This window comes from Phocoena sinus, chromosome 17 (assembly GCF_008692025.1).
Source record: "Phocoena sinus isolate mPhoSin1 chromosome 17, mPhoSin1.pri, whole genome shotgun sequence".
NCBI lineage: Eukaryota > Metazoa > Chordata > Mammalia > Artiodactyla > Phocoenidae > Phocoena > Phocoena sinus.
The window spans coordinates 18,100,986-18,118,001 of NC_045779.1; the positions used below are offsets into that span (position 1 = coordinate 18,100,986).

The window sequence follows — 17,016 nt, forward strand, 5'->3', positions numbered from 1 at the left end:
ACCATTCTGCCCTTTAGCTCATGTTAAAGGAGGGGAAGGGGGCTGGTGGATGGGGAGGAAAGACAGCCAAAAAACAAACAAAAAATACATACAATAATGGTGGTCATACATTCTACAAGTGATAGCCATTTTCAATTTTTCCATCACCCTCCATCTTTAAAGGGACCCTCTCAGATGATATGAATGGGGAGTCAAGGCTTATTTTGTAAACAGCCTTAGTATCATTCTAAAATCCCACTCAAGTAGTATATATTCAAAAATTGTCTCTAAACTACTAGAATCGGGAAATCGTTCTTTTTTTTTTTTTTAAGATGTTGGGGGTAGGAGTTCATTAATTAATTAATTTATTTTTGCTGTGTTGGGTCTTCGTTTCTGTGCGAGGGCTTTCTCTAGTTGTGGCAAGCGGGGGCCACTTTTCATCGCGGTGCGCGGGCCTCTCACTATTGAGTCCTCTCTTCTTGCGGAGCGCAGGCCCCAGACGCGCAGGCTCAGTAGTTGTGGCTCACGGACCTAGTTGCTCCGCGGCATGTGGGATCCTCCCAGACCAGGGCTCGAACCCGTGTCCCCTGCATTAGCAGGCAGAGTCTCAACCACTGCGCCACCAGGGAAGCCCAAGAATTGGGAAATCTTTTTAACCATGAATGACACTTTCATATAATTCTATAGCACAGAATTTTCAGAATATCATCTCATTTTAGCTACTTAGAAACCTTGAGTAGACCAAATATTATTATTTCCATTTGCTTACAGTTTCTGTAGGAAGAAACTAAGCTTAACAGAAGATAAAAATTCAGGTTCTCTCTCTCTATATATATATACTTTTTTAAAAAAATTAATTAATTTTTGACTGCGTTGGGTCTTTGTTGCTGTGCAGGCTTTCTCTAGTTACTGAGATCGGGGGCTACTGTTCGTTGCGGTGCGTGGGCTTCTCACTACGGTGGCTTCTCTTGTTGTGGAGCAGGGGCTGTAGACGTGCGGGCTCAGTAGTTGTAGCTTGTGGGCTCTACAGCACAGCCTCAGTAGTTGTGGTGCACGGGCTCAGTTACTCCACGGCATGTGGGATCCTCCCAGACCTGGGCTCGAAACCCGTGTCCCCTGCGTTGGCAGGCAGATTCTTAACCACTGCGCCACCAGGGAAGTCCCTCAATGTATTGTTGAAGTAATCATACAAAGAGGCCATTAGACTGAGATGGCTCTGATGCCTTGGTAGTTTAGTGAGCAACCCAAAAGCTAAGCCAGATTCAATTCTTATAAATACCTCAAGGTATTTACAACCAATCACAAACAACCAATCACAAACAGCCAACTAGATTTTCTCAAATAATGCAACAGCATAAGCTATAAGCAGGGACTTCCCTGGCGGTCTAGTGGTTAATACTCCACGCTTCCACTGCAGGGGGCATGGGTTAGATCCCTGGTTGCAGAACTAAGATCCTACATGCCTCACAGTGTGGCATAAGCTATAACCAATCAAATAATTTCCTTGCTTTGCATGTGCATCTTCTCCATAAAAACCTTGCCCCTAGCTCCTGTCAGTGGAATGCTCCTGACCATTTCCAGATTTGGTGCTGTCCGATTTGAATAAATTTTTGCTCAAATAAACTCAAAAATTTTAGCATGCCTCAGTTTATCTTTTTAAAGCTATTAAAGAAAAACACTATATGAACAGAAAAATTTACATACATATCAGTACAATAATGGCTAATTGATATTGTTTGTAATATGAATTACACTAAAACAAAAGAGTTTTTGAAAGGTAAGTGGAAGATAACTTTAAAAAAGGGAAGTTACAAAGGAAAGACATGGAAACAATCTAAATGTCCATTGATAGACGAATGGATAAAGATGTGGTATATATATGTGTGTATATATATGTGTGTGTGTGTATATATGTGTGTATATATATATATGTATATATACAGTGAAATATTACTCAGCCATAAAAAAGAATGAAATAATGTCATTTGCGGCAACATGGATGCAACTAGAGATTATCATACTAAGTGAATGAGTCAGAAAAAGACATATGATATCACTTATATGTGCAATCTAAAGTATGGCACAAATGAACCTACCTACAAAACAGAAACAGACTCACAGAGAACAGGTGTGGTTGCCAAGGGGCAGAGGGAGGGGGAGGGATGGACTGGGAGTTTGGGGTTAGTAGATGCAAGCTATTACATTTAGAATGGATAAACAACAACGTCCTACTGTATAGCACAGGGAACTGTATCCAATCTCCTGGGTTAAACCAAAATGGAAAAGAATATGACAAAAGAACGTATATATTTGTGTAACTGAGTCACTTTGCTATAATATATAATGTGCAGAAATTAGCACAACATTGTAAATCAACTATACTTCAATGAACAAGCGAAAGAAAGAAAGTGAAGTTATCCATGAAGAAATAGTATAATTTTATCCTACTGGATACCCAGAAAAAAGTAGACAGGATTTGGAGTTGCGAAGGTGATACTATTTTCGACTATTAGTTTGTTCCTCCCCTATGCCAATAACATATATATTTTATTTTATTTTATAAATTTATTTTATTTTTGGCTGCACTGGGTCTTCATTGCTTTGCGTGGGCTTTCTCTAGTTGCTGTGAGCAACTACTCTTGGTTGCGGTGTGCGGGGTTCTCACTGTGGCTCCTCTTATTGCAGAGCACGGGCTCTAGGCACATGGGCTTCAGTAGTTGTGGCACGCGGGCTCAGTAGTTGTGGCTCGTGGGCTCTGGAGCACAGGCTCAGTAGTTGTGGCGCACGGGCTTAGTTGCTTGGCGGCATGTAGGATCTTCCTGGACCAGGCCTGCCAACTCGTGTCCCCTGCATTGGTAGGCAGACTCTCAACCACTGCACCACCAGGGAAGCCTGCCAGTACCATATTGAGTGAAAAACATGGTTCTGAAATAGCAAACAAAAGCGTCCTTTACTAGTTGGATGCTCATCCCTCAATACTCAGCTGAACCTGAAGCCTTTGGACATTCAGAGGCCAAATTAATCATTCTGTCTCTCGGGCCTCTGCAGCATTTTGTAAATTGGTATGTGTCAATTATATTTCAGCATTATATTTTAGCTTATTTTTAGGTGTTTCCCTCACCATGTAAGCATTGTGGATTTCCAATTTTCTTCAGTATCTTTGTATCCTCTGCTTCCAACTTAGTCCTGGTAGTTGGCGAGGCGCTCAAGATCTCTTTAACAAATAATGAACGATTGTGTAAACGGATGAGAGTGATTTCCGAAGACAAATTTGACAAGTATCAACATTATATGAACGAGTTCCACTCATTTTCTACCAACCTATTGGTTGGATCAAATTACTATTCATTTTTGTTCAAACGTGCACTGTATTATTCCTCTGTGCCAACAGGTTAGAAACATTTTCCGCAGAGAAAATGGGCACAGAAAATGATGCCCACGAGAATGAAAGATTTAACCCTGCTTCCAGGCTTTGTCCTTCGCGCATGTCTCTCCCCTCTGTCCTTCCACACGGTTGTAAAGAGCGCCAGACTCCGACGAGGGGAAGCAGCCCGCAGGATGGCCGTTTGCTGGTTCTGGCAGCGAGGGTCAGGTCGGATTCAGATCTCAGCCCACAAGGAACGCGTGTGCCTGGGCAGGTTGCCGGCGGGCCGTCCATTCTGCGCACGCGCAGGCGGCCAGTGCGGCCCGCGGACCTGGCGGCGGCGCCGAATGCGCGGCTCGTTTCTGCCGCGGTCTGGTGAGGAGCTGCGCCTCGGCGTTCTCGGCTGCCGCCGCAGTGCAGTCGCCGTTTCTGGTCACGCGCGGGATGCTGCTTCTGGCGTTGGGCGGCCCGTGGGCGGCCGGACTGCGGCTTGGTGGGAAGAGGACGGCACCGTGGGCAGCCACTGCGCTCCGAGGCCCTAGGGCGGCCGTCTGGCGGGCGGCCTCCTGCAGAGGCTCCTCGGGGCGGGGCGGGGGCGCGGGGCTGTCGGCAGCCGCGACGCTTCTGCCGTGTCGGGTGCGAGCGCAGGTCGGCGGTCAGAGGGCTCGCGGACCCGAGTAAGGGTGGGGGTGGGAGTAGCACCGGGCCTGGGGAGCCCGGCTCTCCCATAGCTTCTCCCCGGCCTGCACGGCGGCTCTGGTGCTGAAGGAGCCCCGTGCTATAGGGCTGGTAGGAGTGGCCGGCCTGGGCAACAGGCCGGTGCTCCCGGGGTTCGCAGCCCCCGCGAGTCCAGCAGTGTCCCTTGGAAAGTGCCTATTTTCTGGGCGGTTCCAGTCACTTTACAGAGATGGTTGCAAATCCATTGGGCTTGTGAGGACTCTTTTTTTTTTTTTTTCTGTCCTTGAGCGCAAGCCCGGAAGGGTTAATTTGCAGCGAAATTTAGATGCTCCACGTGGAGATCGAACTGAAAGAACTCGGGAAACCTGATTTTGAGTTTGTTCTGCTTTTTATTAGGTGGCTCTATTTTTAGGAATTCCTTTGCTCCCTGGAAAAATGGGATGGAGACGTTAATCCTTCTAATTTTAATCTGAATAAATTGTCTCCTAATCCTGCCCTGTAAAATAATAGGATTAGCAAACATGGTTGAAACTTGGGAGGAAAGGCCAACGCGGGAATTGGAATCTCATTAAATTTCAGCATAAAGGCATTAGGCATGCCTTTTACATCTTGAAGAGTGTGTGTTGTGAAAGTCATTTTCAGAGGTTCGGGCAACTCTTTTGTTCCTGTGAAATTTGATGTAGGAGTTCAAGTAAAATATTTTCCTTGCGAGGAGCAAGGGATGGATACGAGACCCTTGGGGAAAGAGTTATTATTTTTTTAAATACTAGCCATAGTATAAATATTTTACAAGTATTAAAAGCAGTCTGGACTTTAAACTTTCTGAATTTGCAGTATTTTACTTACATAATTAAACTTAACTTTTTAAAAAAGCTAATACATTTAAATCTTTGACAGTTGGCTGAAAGTGATGTGGAGTAGAAGAAACTATTCTTTTTACTTGTTTAAGTAAACTAACTTTTTTACTTGTTTAAGAAACTAACTTTTTACTTGTTTAAGGTCACACTTTAAAATGCTTCTAGCTGGGATGCAAACTTAGGTCTTCAAACTCCCAAATCAGTGTCTACTTGTGAGTGGAATTAAGGAAAGCCATTGTGTTACTCAGTTTGCTTTCTTTAGCTTGGTAGATGATTTGGAAGAATTCCTTAAATCACCCCATGTGATAAGTTTTCTTTTACTCTTTATTATATTTTTCAAAATAAACTTAAAAAAATTTAAAAGTTGGTCTAAAATGCAGTTTATCATGTACTCACGTTATAATGGTCTTTTTCAATAGATACCTGTTTCTTGGGAAAGATGTGTTCGATGTTTACATACACAACTTGAAAAATCAGAAGATGGAAGGCTGATTTATACTGGGAATCTGGCCCGAGCAGTATTTGGTGGGTAATCAGAAGTGAGGATATTTCCTTTTCCCCCCCCCGCCTTTTACTTATAAAAAAAGGTTCTTAGCATATGATAACTTATTATTTTAGCACTTTTCGTAATTGCAAGACAGAAGGAAAAATTATAATTTTTTTCTTGTGGTCTGTTGATAAAAGATTTAGAGGTTAAGACCTTTGCATTTTTAGGAGATTTTTAAAAGGTTTTTGTAGACTCTTATGATTTTGTGATCTTATGTCTGGGCACTAAAGATTCCATCCTTTGGTCATCTCTCGGGATGTTTAGCAACAAAATAAAACAGAACAAAAAGTGTATGTTTATGTAATGTTTGAATATGGAGAGGAAAAAAATATGGGCGAATACCTCTTAGGAGTAGTTATTTTGGGTAAGTAGACATTTACAGTATATGTTTTTAGATTTTGCAGTTAAAATGAGCAGTAATACTTTTATAATTCAAAGATATATTAATTTTACATTTTTTTAGGTCATCTTAGAATTTTCAGCAAACATATTTTCTTAGTGGTTTTCCAGGTAGTAGGGAGTTATCGTGGAGAAGGAAAGGGCAGTGTATTAGATAGCTACAAGTTTAAAGCTCTTTCCTTAGGTCATAATTCAGTATTTAGTATGGAATATTTTAGTAGGGAAAGCTAGAAGAACTTAGGTTTGTGATTTGTTCAAGTTCCTGAGGTTGTATTTCATTTTAATAATCTTAAAAAAAAAAAGTATAACCTGAAATATCTGGACGATTACTTTATAGCCAAGTTGGCCACAAGATTTCTGTGCCCCATTTGCATGTGTGTTTTTGATCATGCTGGTGTTAACCAGTTGTCTGAAATTTAATCTGGAAGTCTGTAAGTTCTCAAGAGTGTGTGACATTAAAATAGAGTATGTTTAAAATACAATTTTAGCTATTTAAAACTTTCTGGAAATAAGGAGTGATTATAATCACTATTGAGTGGAGTTCTGAAGTTACTGGAATAATCAGTTTCGGATGGTAGAAATTTCTTCAGAAGTCACAACATGAGTGGGCCACTGAGCCTGTGTCTCATCTCTGGATTGAGCCTGGGATCCCTAGACTGATGCCCTTGAGATGTGTTCACCGTGACCCCCGTGGTACCCTTCTTTCTGAATACAGACACCGTTCCTTCAAATGAAGGGAAGGCTTAATCAATTTTTTTCATGTTCCCACTTGACTCAATTCTGAAGAGAAGAGAATATAAATAGGAATTAATTTTAGTGTGGGTACAATATAATATTTGTGGAAGAGCAGAGCTATGCATGATATTCAAAGTTCTAGAACTGTAACCTGTAGAAGAATTTAATGTTTGAGTTCCTTCAATATTATAGTAATAGAAAGTCACTGTACTTATCAGGGATTAATATTTTTTCTGTGTAAAACTGAGTGAGAGACATTAACATAGCGGTACCATTTAAACTACCAAATTGGGTCCTAATTTAAAGATATTTGAAGGGACTTTTAGTTGATGGTTCTTGTTAATTCAGCAACAGATAATTACGGATGTCATAGTATTCTCTTTTTAAGATGAGTAGAATTTGAACATGAAGATGTTGTGAAAGAAGGGCATCCCAGGCACGGAAGTAGTATGAGCAAAGGCATGAGAATATGTTTAGAAAATAGCAATTACTTCAATCCAGGCATAATAAAGTATATGTATGTATTAGTTTCCTAGGGCTCTTACAATACATTTCCACAGGCTTGGTGGATTAAAACAACAAAAATTTATTCTCACAGTTCTGAAGGCTAGAAGTCTGAAATCAAGGTGTTGGCATTCCATGCTGTCTGAAGGCTCTGGGAAAGAGCTTGTCCTTGTCTCTTCCAGCTTCTGGTGGCTCCCAGCAATCCTTCATGTTTCCTTGGCTTGTAGCTGCATAACTCCAGTCTCTGCCTCCTACTTCGCATGGCGTTCTCTGTGTCTCTGCTTGTCTTGTTCTGTTCTTTTAAGGATACTCTCATTGGATGTAGGGCCCACCGTAATCCAGTATGATCTCATCTCAACTTTTAATTGTCTGCAAAGACCCTATTTTCAAATAAGGTCATGTTCTAAAGTTCTAAGTGGATGTGAATTTTGAGGGGACACTGTTCAACCTACTATAGTGTGAAAGAGTAATGGGGAAAGCAGGTAGTTGGAAGGGCTAAGGAGGCTTTTATATAGAAGGCAACTTGGTCCCCATTGAATCCCATGTGTACCAGTGTCATGGCATCTACCTGTGGGGGGAAGGAATTATTTTAAAATTACTAATGCAAGATAATTAAGCCTTCAAGCAAGAGTGATGTATGAGAGTGTCTGCTTTGTTATAGCCTCACCAACAGAGTATGATGTCATATTTTCAGTTTTTGCCAGTTTTGGGGAAAAACGGTATCTCACTGTGTTTTTATTTTTTTTAACATCTTTATTGGAGTATAATTGCTTTACAATGGTGTGTTAGCTTCTGCTTATAACAAAGTGAATCAGTTATACACATACATATGTTCCCATATCTCTTCCCTCTTGCGTCTCCCTCCCTCCCAGCCTTCACTGTGGTTTTAACTGAATGTTTCTTATGATTGAGGCTTAGCATCATTTCATCTGTTGAAAGGCCGTGTGCATTTTTGTTTCACTGAACTGTCTGCTTATATTTCTGGCATGTTTGTTTATTGGGTTGTTGATCTTTTCTTCTCATATACTAGAAACCTTTTGTGTGTTGGGGATATTAACCCTTTGTCATATAAGCTGCAAATATTTTTCTCATTTGTCTCTTTGTTTACGGTATTTATGTCCATGTACATTTTAAAAAGATGATCAGATTTATCAACTTTCCCCTTGATTGCCTCTGTATTTTCAGTCATAATTAGAAAAGTTTACCTATTCTCAGATTATAAAGGACTTCACGGGTATTTTCTTCTTATACCTCTCTTATTTTATACACTTAAATCTCTGGATTATTTGGAGTTTTCCTGGTATATGGTATGAGGGATCGATTGAATTTTCTCTGAATCTGGTTGTCCCAGCACCACTTATTTTAGATTGTATCTTTGTTCTATACTAAATTTCTCTAAGCAGTTAGGTTTGTGTCTAGAGTTCCCATTTTTTTCCATTGATCTGTTTATGTACTGAGCCACTACCACACTGTTTTAATTATACAATCTTATGTTTTAGTATCTAACCCTCCCCCCTTTTTTTCTTCCTTTGTTTTTCCAAAATAACTTTATAATCAACCCTTCTAGGATCTCAACTTGCCTGTTTTCCAAACGGATGGTATTTGATCATGTTAAAATTGTACATTCAAACTAAGAAAATTTACATTTTAAGTTATTTATTTATTTACTGTGGTAAAATAGACATAAAGTAAAAGTTACCATTTTGATCATTTTTAAGTATACAGTTCAGAAGTCACTGATTTTTTAATCTTTCTAGCGTGATAAGTAAAAATATCTCACTATTTTAACTTGAATGTTTTTCCTTGGTAAAGAAGTTGATTACCTTTCCCATATGTTTCTTAACCACTGGTGGTGTTTTTTTGTTTGCTTGTTTTTCAATTTGCTGTTTTAATGCTGTGCACTTAGCCTGAAAAAGCCCCGTATTTGAACGTTTTATGTTAGATCTGTGGAAGTGCTTGTTAATAGAGAGCTTTATTTGATTATCTGCTGACTGAATTAACTTTTATAGTATTCATGAAGATTTTTGAGTAATATTAAACCTTTTATTGGGAGCTGAGATAGAAGCCAGTTAACCCTAAAGCGGACTTCCCAGCTGGAGAGGCAGTGCATTGTAATGGCCAACAGCCTGGACCCTAGAGTCAGATTGCCCGGGTTTAAATCCCAACACAGCTCCTTGGTAGCTATGTGACATTGAGCAAGTACCTCATATTTTCTCATCTTTTAAATGGGAGTGATGATGATGATAATTATACATCAGTCTCATAGGGTTTTTTCCTAGATTTCATGAATGAAATATGTACTTAAAATAGAGCCTGGAATATAATAAGCACTATATAGGTGTTTGGGTTTTGTTGTTTTGATGATGATACTGTAGGGAGAAAGGTGGAAGAATTAATTGGATAGGTTGATTCTTTTATAAAAGTTAAAAATGTTAATCTTCTCCCATTTTTTTTCTTATTTAGGTGTGAAATGTTTTTCTTACTCTACAAGTCTGATCAGCCTTGCATTTCTACCGTACATTTTTGCACAAAATAATATTATATTTGGAAGTCTGCCTTTGCAAATCTTATTTTATGGCATCATAGGAAGCTTTACAGTGATCACTCCAACACTGCTTCACTTTCTTACAAAAGGCTATGTCATTCGGTTGTACCATGAGGCCACAACAGACACTTATAAAGCCATTACTTATAATGTTGTGCTTTTGGAAACGAGTACAGTGTTCCACCAGAATGACGTGACGATTCCAAGTAGCACACATGTGTTTACCACATTTTATGCTAAAACAAAATCACTGTTAGTTAATCCAGCACTCTTTCCAAACCCTGAAGACTATAACCATCTAATGGGTTATGACAAACCATTCACTTTTGATGTGGAAGAAGCCAGTGAAAAGAAACAGCTTAAAGAAGAGAAATGAGTCTGTCGTTTTTATGTTTGTGCTTAAATGTGATTTATGTTCCAGTGTATAATAATTGCCTTTACTTATGATTTTTGTTAGTGACTGATTGTTAAAAAATAATTTGAAATTGTATCACAGAACTTTTCATTTCCAGAGAATTATGTTCCTTTATAATAAAAAAAAGTTACATTTGAAAAACAAAACATACAATACTCTATCATTTGTGTTAAAAGGGTGTGAAAATACATGTATATGCTGACATATGCATGGTTACTTTTATATAATAAGTGTGATTGCCTCTCAGCTGGGGATTGGATGTCAGAAGCAAATGGGAAAGTTATTTTTCCTTTGTGTTTGGATTTTTCTAAGGATAGAGATATTACCTTTTCCCACATTGAAAACTCTTTAAAAATTCACAGATTATGGGAGACTGTTAATCTGCTTCCTTTGGCTCAGAGCACAGGTTTTTGCCTATCATCTCTGGCATGGCTGCCCATGTTAAAGATATCCATGTCCAGTAGGGTGTGGTTAGCTCTTGGGGAAGTGGTGACCTAAGTAGTATCGTCTTCAGTGGTTCCATTTGTCCCTCCATGTACACTCTCCTTTGTTACACCCTGACACAGTGGGAAAATTGTATGTACTACACAGATGGATAGTACCTTTTATAAAATAAAAGTCTCCATGCTAATATTAAGTTGGTTCTTGTGAAGGATTTTCAGCCAGGAACAACGGGCCTCAAATCATGCTATTTAGACTAGTAGATACTGATTAAGTGCCTAGAGGGTGTCAGGTACTGGGCTAGTTGCCAGAGTCACAGTTGAGAACAAAACACCCAGTCTGTAGAGAGCTGCCTAACATCTATCACCTGCCACGATGATAAATCTAATCTTTCTGTCTTGCCTGTGGTATGAGGGAGGTGGATGGAGAAAGCAGGGACATCACTAGTTCTTAGGGGAAAGATCAAGTCCGAAGCTGCTAGAAGGTTATAGGAGACAGCTTAAGGTAGACCAGTGCCCATCTTTCTGAGACTTAGAGCCTGCCCTCTGCTAGGATCAGCCAGCTTGTGGTCTTAGTAGAGGGCGGGCTCTATTCTTAGATGAACAAGCTGCCACCACCTCTGTCCTCAGTTTGGGCCTCTGCCTGTCTGCTTTTCTGTCCTTTGACCTAGATGTGGACCTGTTTCTATCTTAGCAGTTAATGTGATTTATATCTTTCTGTAAAAAGATTATTCCAGGGCTTCCCTGGTGGCGCAGTGGTTGAGAGTCCACCTGCCGATGCAGGGGACGTGGGTTCGTGCCCTGGTCCGGGAAGATCCCACATGCCGCGGAGCGGCTGGGCCTGTGAGAGAGGCCCACACACAAAAAAAGATTATTCCATAATCAAATACTCGTTATCAAATGTTAGATAAATATTAGAAGAAAACAGTGTTGTTAACATTTCAAAGTTTTCTCTCAAGGGTCAGTTTTCTCATAACTTGTTTTTAGTACATCCTATCTCTTTCTTTTTTTTTGTTTGTTTTTTTTTTTTTTTTGCGGTACGCGGGCCTCTCACTGTTGTGGCCTCTCCCGTTACGGAGCACAGGCTCCGGACGCTCAGGCTCAGCGGCCATGGCTCACGGGCCCAGCCGCTCCGCGGCACGCGGGATCCTCCCGGACCAGGGCACGAACCCGCGTCCCCTGCATCAGCAGGCAGACTCTCAACCACTGCGCCACCAGGGAAGCTCCCTATCTCTTTCTTTAAATGTCCTATATCCATGCAACCATTTTGTCACCTGTGGAGTGGAGTGAAAATCCTATTTTTATGAGTATCAATAATTCCTCAATTGTTTAGAGAAAAGAAAAAAGGCTTAAAATACTACATGAGAAAGATGACTTCTCAAGGGCATGATTTGGAGTGAGACCAAGATGTAGAAAAGGATCAGCATGTGTAGGATACCATAATGGTTCATCACTGAAATAAGTCTGCAGAAACAGCTCAGGCCAAGGTAAGAAATATACGCAGGTCCTTCCATGCCACTTTACCACCCTCTCCCCAGGCAGAGTGATCTTGGAAAGATTAGGAAGGTGGTGAGTCTCCCTCTACCTATGGGAAGGATATTGAGTCAGTTTTATTTGAGTCCCAAAAGGCAGGGTGATCCCCTTGGACCTCTGGGTTACATCAGATAGTGTACCCTTTGATGATAAGATATAATCCTTTTCCTCAACGTAGATTACGTCATACTGAAAGACTTCAGCTTTTGGAAGCAAAAGTAACAAAACTGTCATTAGGTATGAATGACAGCCTTAGCTTGGACACATTTGTTAAAATTGTACTCTGATTTTTTCAGAAAAAGTGACTCGTCATCCAGATTCATTGTTTCATCTAGACCGCTTGCTGTCTACTTTTATTTGGAACCAAATCCCAGGCATCATAAGATTTCTTTTTTAAACTTTTTTTTTTTTTTATAAATTTATTTATTTATTTTTGGCTGCATTGGATCTTTGTTGTTGTGCGTGGGCTTTCTCCAGTTGTGGCGAGCGGGAGCCACTCTTCGTTGCGGTGCACGGGCCTCTCACTCTGGTGGCCTCTCTTGTTGTGGAGCATGGGCTCTAGGTGCACAGGCTTCAGCAGTTGTGGCATGTGGGCTCAGTAGTTGTGGCTCACGGGCTCTAGAGCGCATGCTCAGCAATTGTGGCACACGGGCTTAGTTGCTCTGAGGCATGTGGGATCCTCCCAGACCAGGGCTCGTACCCGTGTCCCCTGCATTGGCAGGCGGACTCCCAACCACTGCGCCACCAGGGAAGCCCAGATTTCTTTCTTAAATATTTAATTTTGTAACTCTACAAGATAAAGACTTAAAAAAATAACAATACCATCATAATACCTAAGCTGCCCTTGACCCCAGTGTTATCAAATATCCAGTCTACTCAAATTTCCAATTGTTTCATAATTTTCACCCCCATTTTGTTTGGATTAAGATCTAATTAAAGTTCCCACCTTATTCACACCTATTTTCTAAGTCTCTTTTAAGACTTCTAATCTATGGGCCCTTCTATATTTTTCACTTTGTTTTTGTTTTTTTAGGCCCTGCCACATGGCATGTGAGATCTTAGTTCCCCAACCAGGGATCAAACCCGGCCCCTGGCAGCAGAAGCACGGAATCCTGACCACTGGATTGCCAGGGAATTCCCTCTTTCACTTTGTTTCCCCCACCACCCCCTGCCCCTTGCAAATCATCTGTTGAAGAAACTGAGTGTTTTGTCCTATATATGTTTTCATGGTCTCGATTTTCTGATTATATCCCCAAGGTGTAGTTTAACATGTTTGTCTGTCTACTGTATTTGCTATAAATTGAGGCTTTATCAGGTTGAGGTTTGATTGTTTTGGACAAGACTGATTCATAGCTGACGTTGTTTGTATTATTTTTCTATTGTTGCATAACAAATTGCCCCTAAAACTTAGAGGTTTAAAACATCAACAGACATTTATGATATTGCACGGTGTCTGTTGGTCAGGTATTTGGGAATGGCTTAGTTGAGGGGGTGTGGCTCAGGTTCTCTCATGGGGTTGCAGTCAAGATATCAGGCGGTGCTCCTGTCATTTGAAGGCTGGGCTGGGGCAGGAGGAACTGCTTCCAAGGTGGCTCACTCACACGACTGACAAATTGGTGCTGGCCTTTTGGGAGGGAGGCCTTGGTTTGTTACCACATGGATCTCTCTTTAGAGCTACTTGTTTCCCCCAGAGCAATTGATCCAGGAGAGCAAGGTAGAGGGCAAAATGTCTTTTATGATCTACTTTGGAAGTTGCAGATTATCATTGTGCAATATTTTCTTAGTTACACAGTCACCCTTATGCATTGTTGGAGGGGACTACACAAGGATTTGCATACCAAGAAGTAAGGATCACTGGGAGCCATCTTGGAGGTTGGCTACCACCATGTTCATCCATCAAGAAGAGTACAATGTCTTCCTGTCTCTCTCTGTGACGTTAACAACTACTAATGCTCAGTGCCCACGTTTACTAATTCATTAGGTGTTGCAAAATGGTTATATTCTTTTTTTTTTTTTTTTTTTTTTTTTTGCGGTACGCGGGCCTCTCACTATTGTGGCCTCTCCTGTTGCGGAGCACAGGCTCCGGACGCACAGGCCCAGCGGCCATGGCTCACGGGCCTAGCCGCTCCGCGGCATGTGGGATCTTCCTGGACCAGGGCACGAACCCGTGTCCCCTGCATCGGCAGGCGGACTCTCAACCACTGCGCCACCAGGGAAACCCCTAACCCATTCTTTTTTTTTTTTTTTTTTTTTTTTTAAATGGTTATATTCTGTCATTCCTTTTTCATATGTTAGCTGAAATACTTCTAAAAGTAGAGAAAACAGTATGAGAAGGCAAGGGAAACGTGCCTCTCTGTACTATTTGGTTACCGGTAGTTCAGTTTCTATAGAAAAGTCAGGATAAATGCTTGATTCTTTCCCTTTATCAGTTTTCAAAATAGAGTTGGTTTCCTAGCATCATCTGCTGATTAGACTTTAAGGAAATTATTATGAGCTGTTTGATTTGAATATATTTGATGTATTTCAACTCATTGCAGTTACTATCTTATTAATGATCATAATAGTCTACAGGTAGGCTGAATGTTCATGTCTGGAAGCTGTGAACGTTACGTTAAATGGCAAAAGGGATTTTATAGGTGGATCTTGAGTTGGGGAGATTATCATGGATTATCCAAATGGTTCTAGTGTAATCACAGGGCCCTTATAACAGGGAGGCAGGATATCAGGGGAGAGGCAATGTGACGATGGAAGCAGAGATGACAGTGCTGAACTTTGAAGATGGAGGAATGGAAGGATTGCAGCTCTCAAACTGAAAAAGGCAAGTAAACAGAGTCTTCTCCTGGAGTCTCCAGAAGAACTAGGTATGCTGACTCCTTGCTTTTAGCGCATTGAAACTGATTTCGGACTTCTGACCTCCAGAACCGTAAGAGAATTCATTTGTATTGTGCGCATGTGTGTGTGTTTTCCGCATAGCATGGCTTGTGGGATCTTAGTTCCCCAACCAGGGGTCGAACCTGGGCCCTTGGCAGTGAAAATTCAGAGTCCCAACCACCGGACTGCCAGGGAATTCCCCATTTGTATTGTTTTTAAGGCACTAAGTTTGTGGTTATTTGTTCCAGCATCAATAGGAAACCCATCTTTGGTCAATGGGACTGTCATCAAATTGGGTGTCTAATATGATAAGATGTTTTAGGCTCATCTTGAACCTTTTCTGCCTCAGACCTGGAAACAGTAATTTCTCTAGAGTATTTGTTCCTTTTAGTGGGAAATGGTATTTTGAGACTACTAGAAGCATTCATGGATTTGTCCTCTTTTTTTCCTCCACTTAAAAAATATGTAAAATACATATAACATAAAATTTACCATCGTAACCGAATTTTTCTTCTTTTGGCTGCACTGGGCAGCTTGTGGGATCTTAGTTCCCTGACCAGGGATCAAACCCATGTGCCCTGCAGTGGAAGCATGGAGTCCTATCCGCTGGACCTCCAGGGAATTCTCCATCTTAACCTATTTTAAGTGAACAGTTCATTAGTGTTAACTGTATTCACATTGCTGTGCAACAGATCTCTAGAACTTTTTCACCTTGCCAACCTGAAACAATGCCCATTGAGCAACTCCCCATTTCCCCAGACTACGCCCCACCCCATGGATATTTACCTTTAAAAAAATGGGAAAGTAGTACAGTTCTTTAGTAAAACCTTTTACAAATATGATTATTTTCCTCTAAACCTGTAGGTTTTTAAGGCCCCAACTCCATGCTATTTTTTGGCTACTAATCCCAGACCATGTCCTTTAAAGAATTTCAGGTAGCAAAGCATCTAAAGGGGTGGCTGTTTTTCTAGAACAAAGTGAGAGTTTTGGAATGAAATACATTCCACACACAAAATAATGACCATTTTAAGGTATTCCCTGGACCTGTAATTTGCTAAAGTGAATGCATTCTCAAGCCTGGTGAGACCCCCCCGCCCACCATGCAGAACTACATCTAATGTCCTGTGTCTGGGGTCTCATCCAGCCGGGCTCTACCCTCTGGCTGAACCTGTTGCCGAGCAGAAACACTTTGCGTGAGCCTGTTCAGTTCAGAGCTTTAGGTTCTGCTTTCTGGCCGTGAGAATTGTTGTATAAAGAACTTGTGGGAGGGAATTCCCTGGTGGTCTAGTGGTTAGGACCCCACGCTTCCAAGCCCAGCGGCATGGCCATAAATAAAGAAAGAAGGAATAGGAGGGGGTGCTTAGGGTTTAAAAAAAAAAAAAACTTGTGGGAGAGAGAATAGCAATGCAGAGGGATAAAGAGTGCTAGTCTTTTGATCTTTTAAAGACCTACAGGCGGGTTGTTTTACTATTGATTGGGAAATACCTGATTTTGTTTTTAAAGCTCTGTGCTCTCATTTGTATCACGTGTTCGCAAAGAGTACATTCTGAATCATTTTCCTTTCCTCTTGCAGCAAGTGCTCAGATATTAAACACACACACACACACACACACACACACACATTCAAAAGAGGAAACAGTTGGATAGGAACTCAGAAATCATGTGACTGATGACTAAGTTAAATTTTTTCTACTTATTAAAAAGGAAGAGTCTGATGATTAGTTACTGATTGTCCTTGCATTTTTAAAGTTTTGAAGATACTGAATCATGTTCCCATTTATGCTTTTTTCCGCCCTGTTTTCTTCCACATTTACTGAACCTGGAGAGAAACGCTGGATCTGCAACTCCTCTGACACAAGTGTTTGGTACTCCTACTGTGGTAAGTACGAGGGCCAAAGCAGGTACTCATAATGTGAACTGTTCCAAAGGCAAGTTTTCACAGGAACCTTTTTCTGCTGTCGCCGGGATGCAGGAAACGACCGTATGTTCCGGCTGCTGGGGAGGCTGCTGGCAGCAATAGTGATGTCTGGTTCCTGCCCTGAGTGGATTTTCTCGATCCATCACTGGCCTCACAGGTCTCTGAACTGTGTTGCACTTAACCTCCAAGTGCTTCTGTCCTCTCCTGTGGTCAGCTATCTCTACCTTGAAC

The 17,016-nt window shown here is 41.1% G+C and overlaps 2 protein-coding genes across 4 annotated transcripts in view; both read left to right on the top strand.

Moving 5' to 3' along the window:
* The first annotated feature begins 3,663 nt into the window (after window positions 1–3,663).
* On the top strand, window positions 3,664–10,163 carry TMEM70 (transmembrane protein 70). Of its 2 annotated transcripts, none has more exons than XM_032609372.1 (3): window positions 3,664–3,991; window positions 5,298–5,403; window positions 9,527–10,163. In XM_032609372.1, exons 1-3 carry the CDS (start codon window positions 3,788–3,790, stop codon window positions 9,982–9,984), a joined length of 768 nt encoding a protein of 255 aa, XP_032465263.1. In that variant the 5' UTR covers window positions 3,664–3,787; the 3' UTR covers window positions 9,985–10,163. The 2 variants fall into 2 exon arrangements, with proteins under 2 accessions (XP_032465263.1, XP_032465264.1); XM_032609373.1 differs by having other exon boundaries at window positions 3,665–3,979.
* A 6,365-nt stretch (window positions 10,164–16,528) lies between these two features.
* Window positions 16,529–17,016, top strand: part of LY96 (lymphocyte antigen 96) — a 31,211-nt gene continuing 30,723 nt past the window's right edge. Inside the window, exon 1 of one of the 2 annotated variants that reach the window (XM_032610126.1) lies at window positions 16,529–16,746. In XM_032610126.1, coding sequence (XP_032466017.1) covers window positions 16,635–16,746 — 112 coding nt within the window. In that variant the 5' untranslated portion in view covers window positions 16,529–16,634. The remainder of the gene's footprint in view (window positions 16,747–17,016) is intronic. The other variant, XM_032610127.1, reaches the window with a different exon arrangement.

Excerpts from the sequence above, each read along its gene's own strand:
- TMEM70 (XM_032609372.1), top strand. The coding sequence starts at position 3,788 with ATGCTGCTTCTGGCGTTGGGCGGCCCGTGGGCGGCCGGACTGCGGCTT. Across the intron at positions 3,992-5,297 it reads CGTGTCGGGTGCGAGCGCAG|ATACCTGTTTCTTGGGAAAG; the intron begins GTCGGCGGTCAG and ends CTTTTTCAATAG. Across the intron at positions 5,404-9,526 it reads TCTGGCCCGAGCAGTATTTG|GTGTGAAATGTTTTTCTTAC; the intron begins GTGGGTAATCAG and ends TTTCTTATTTAG.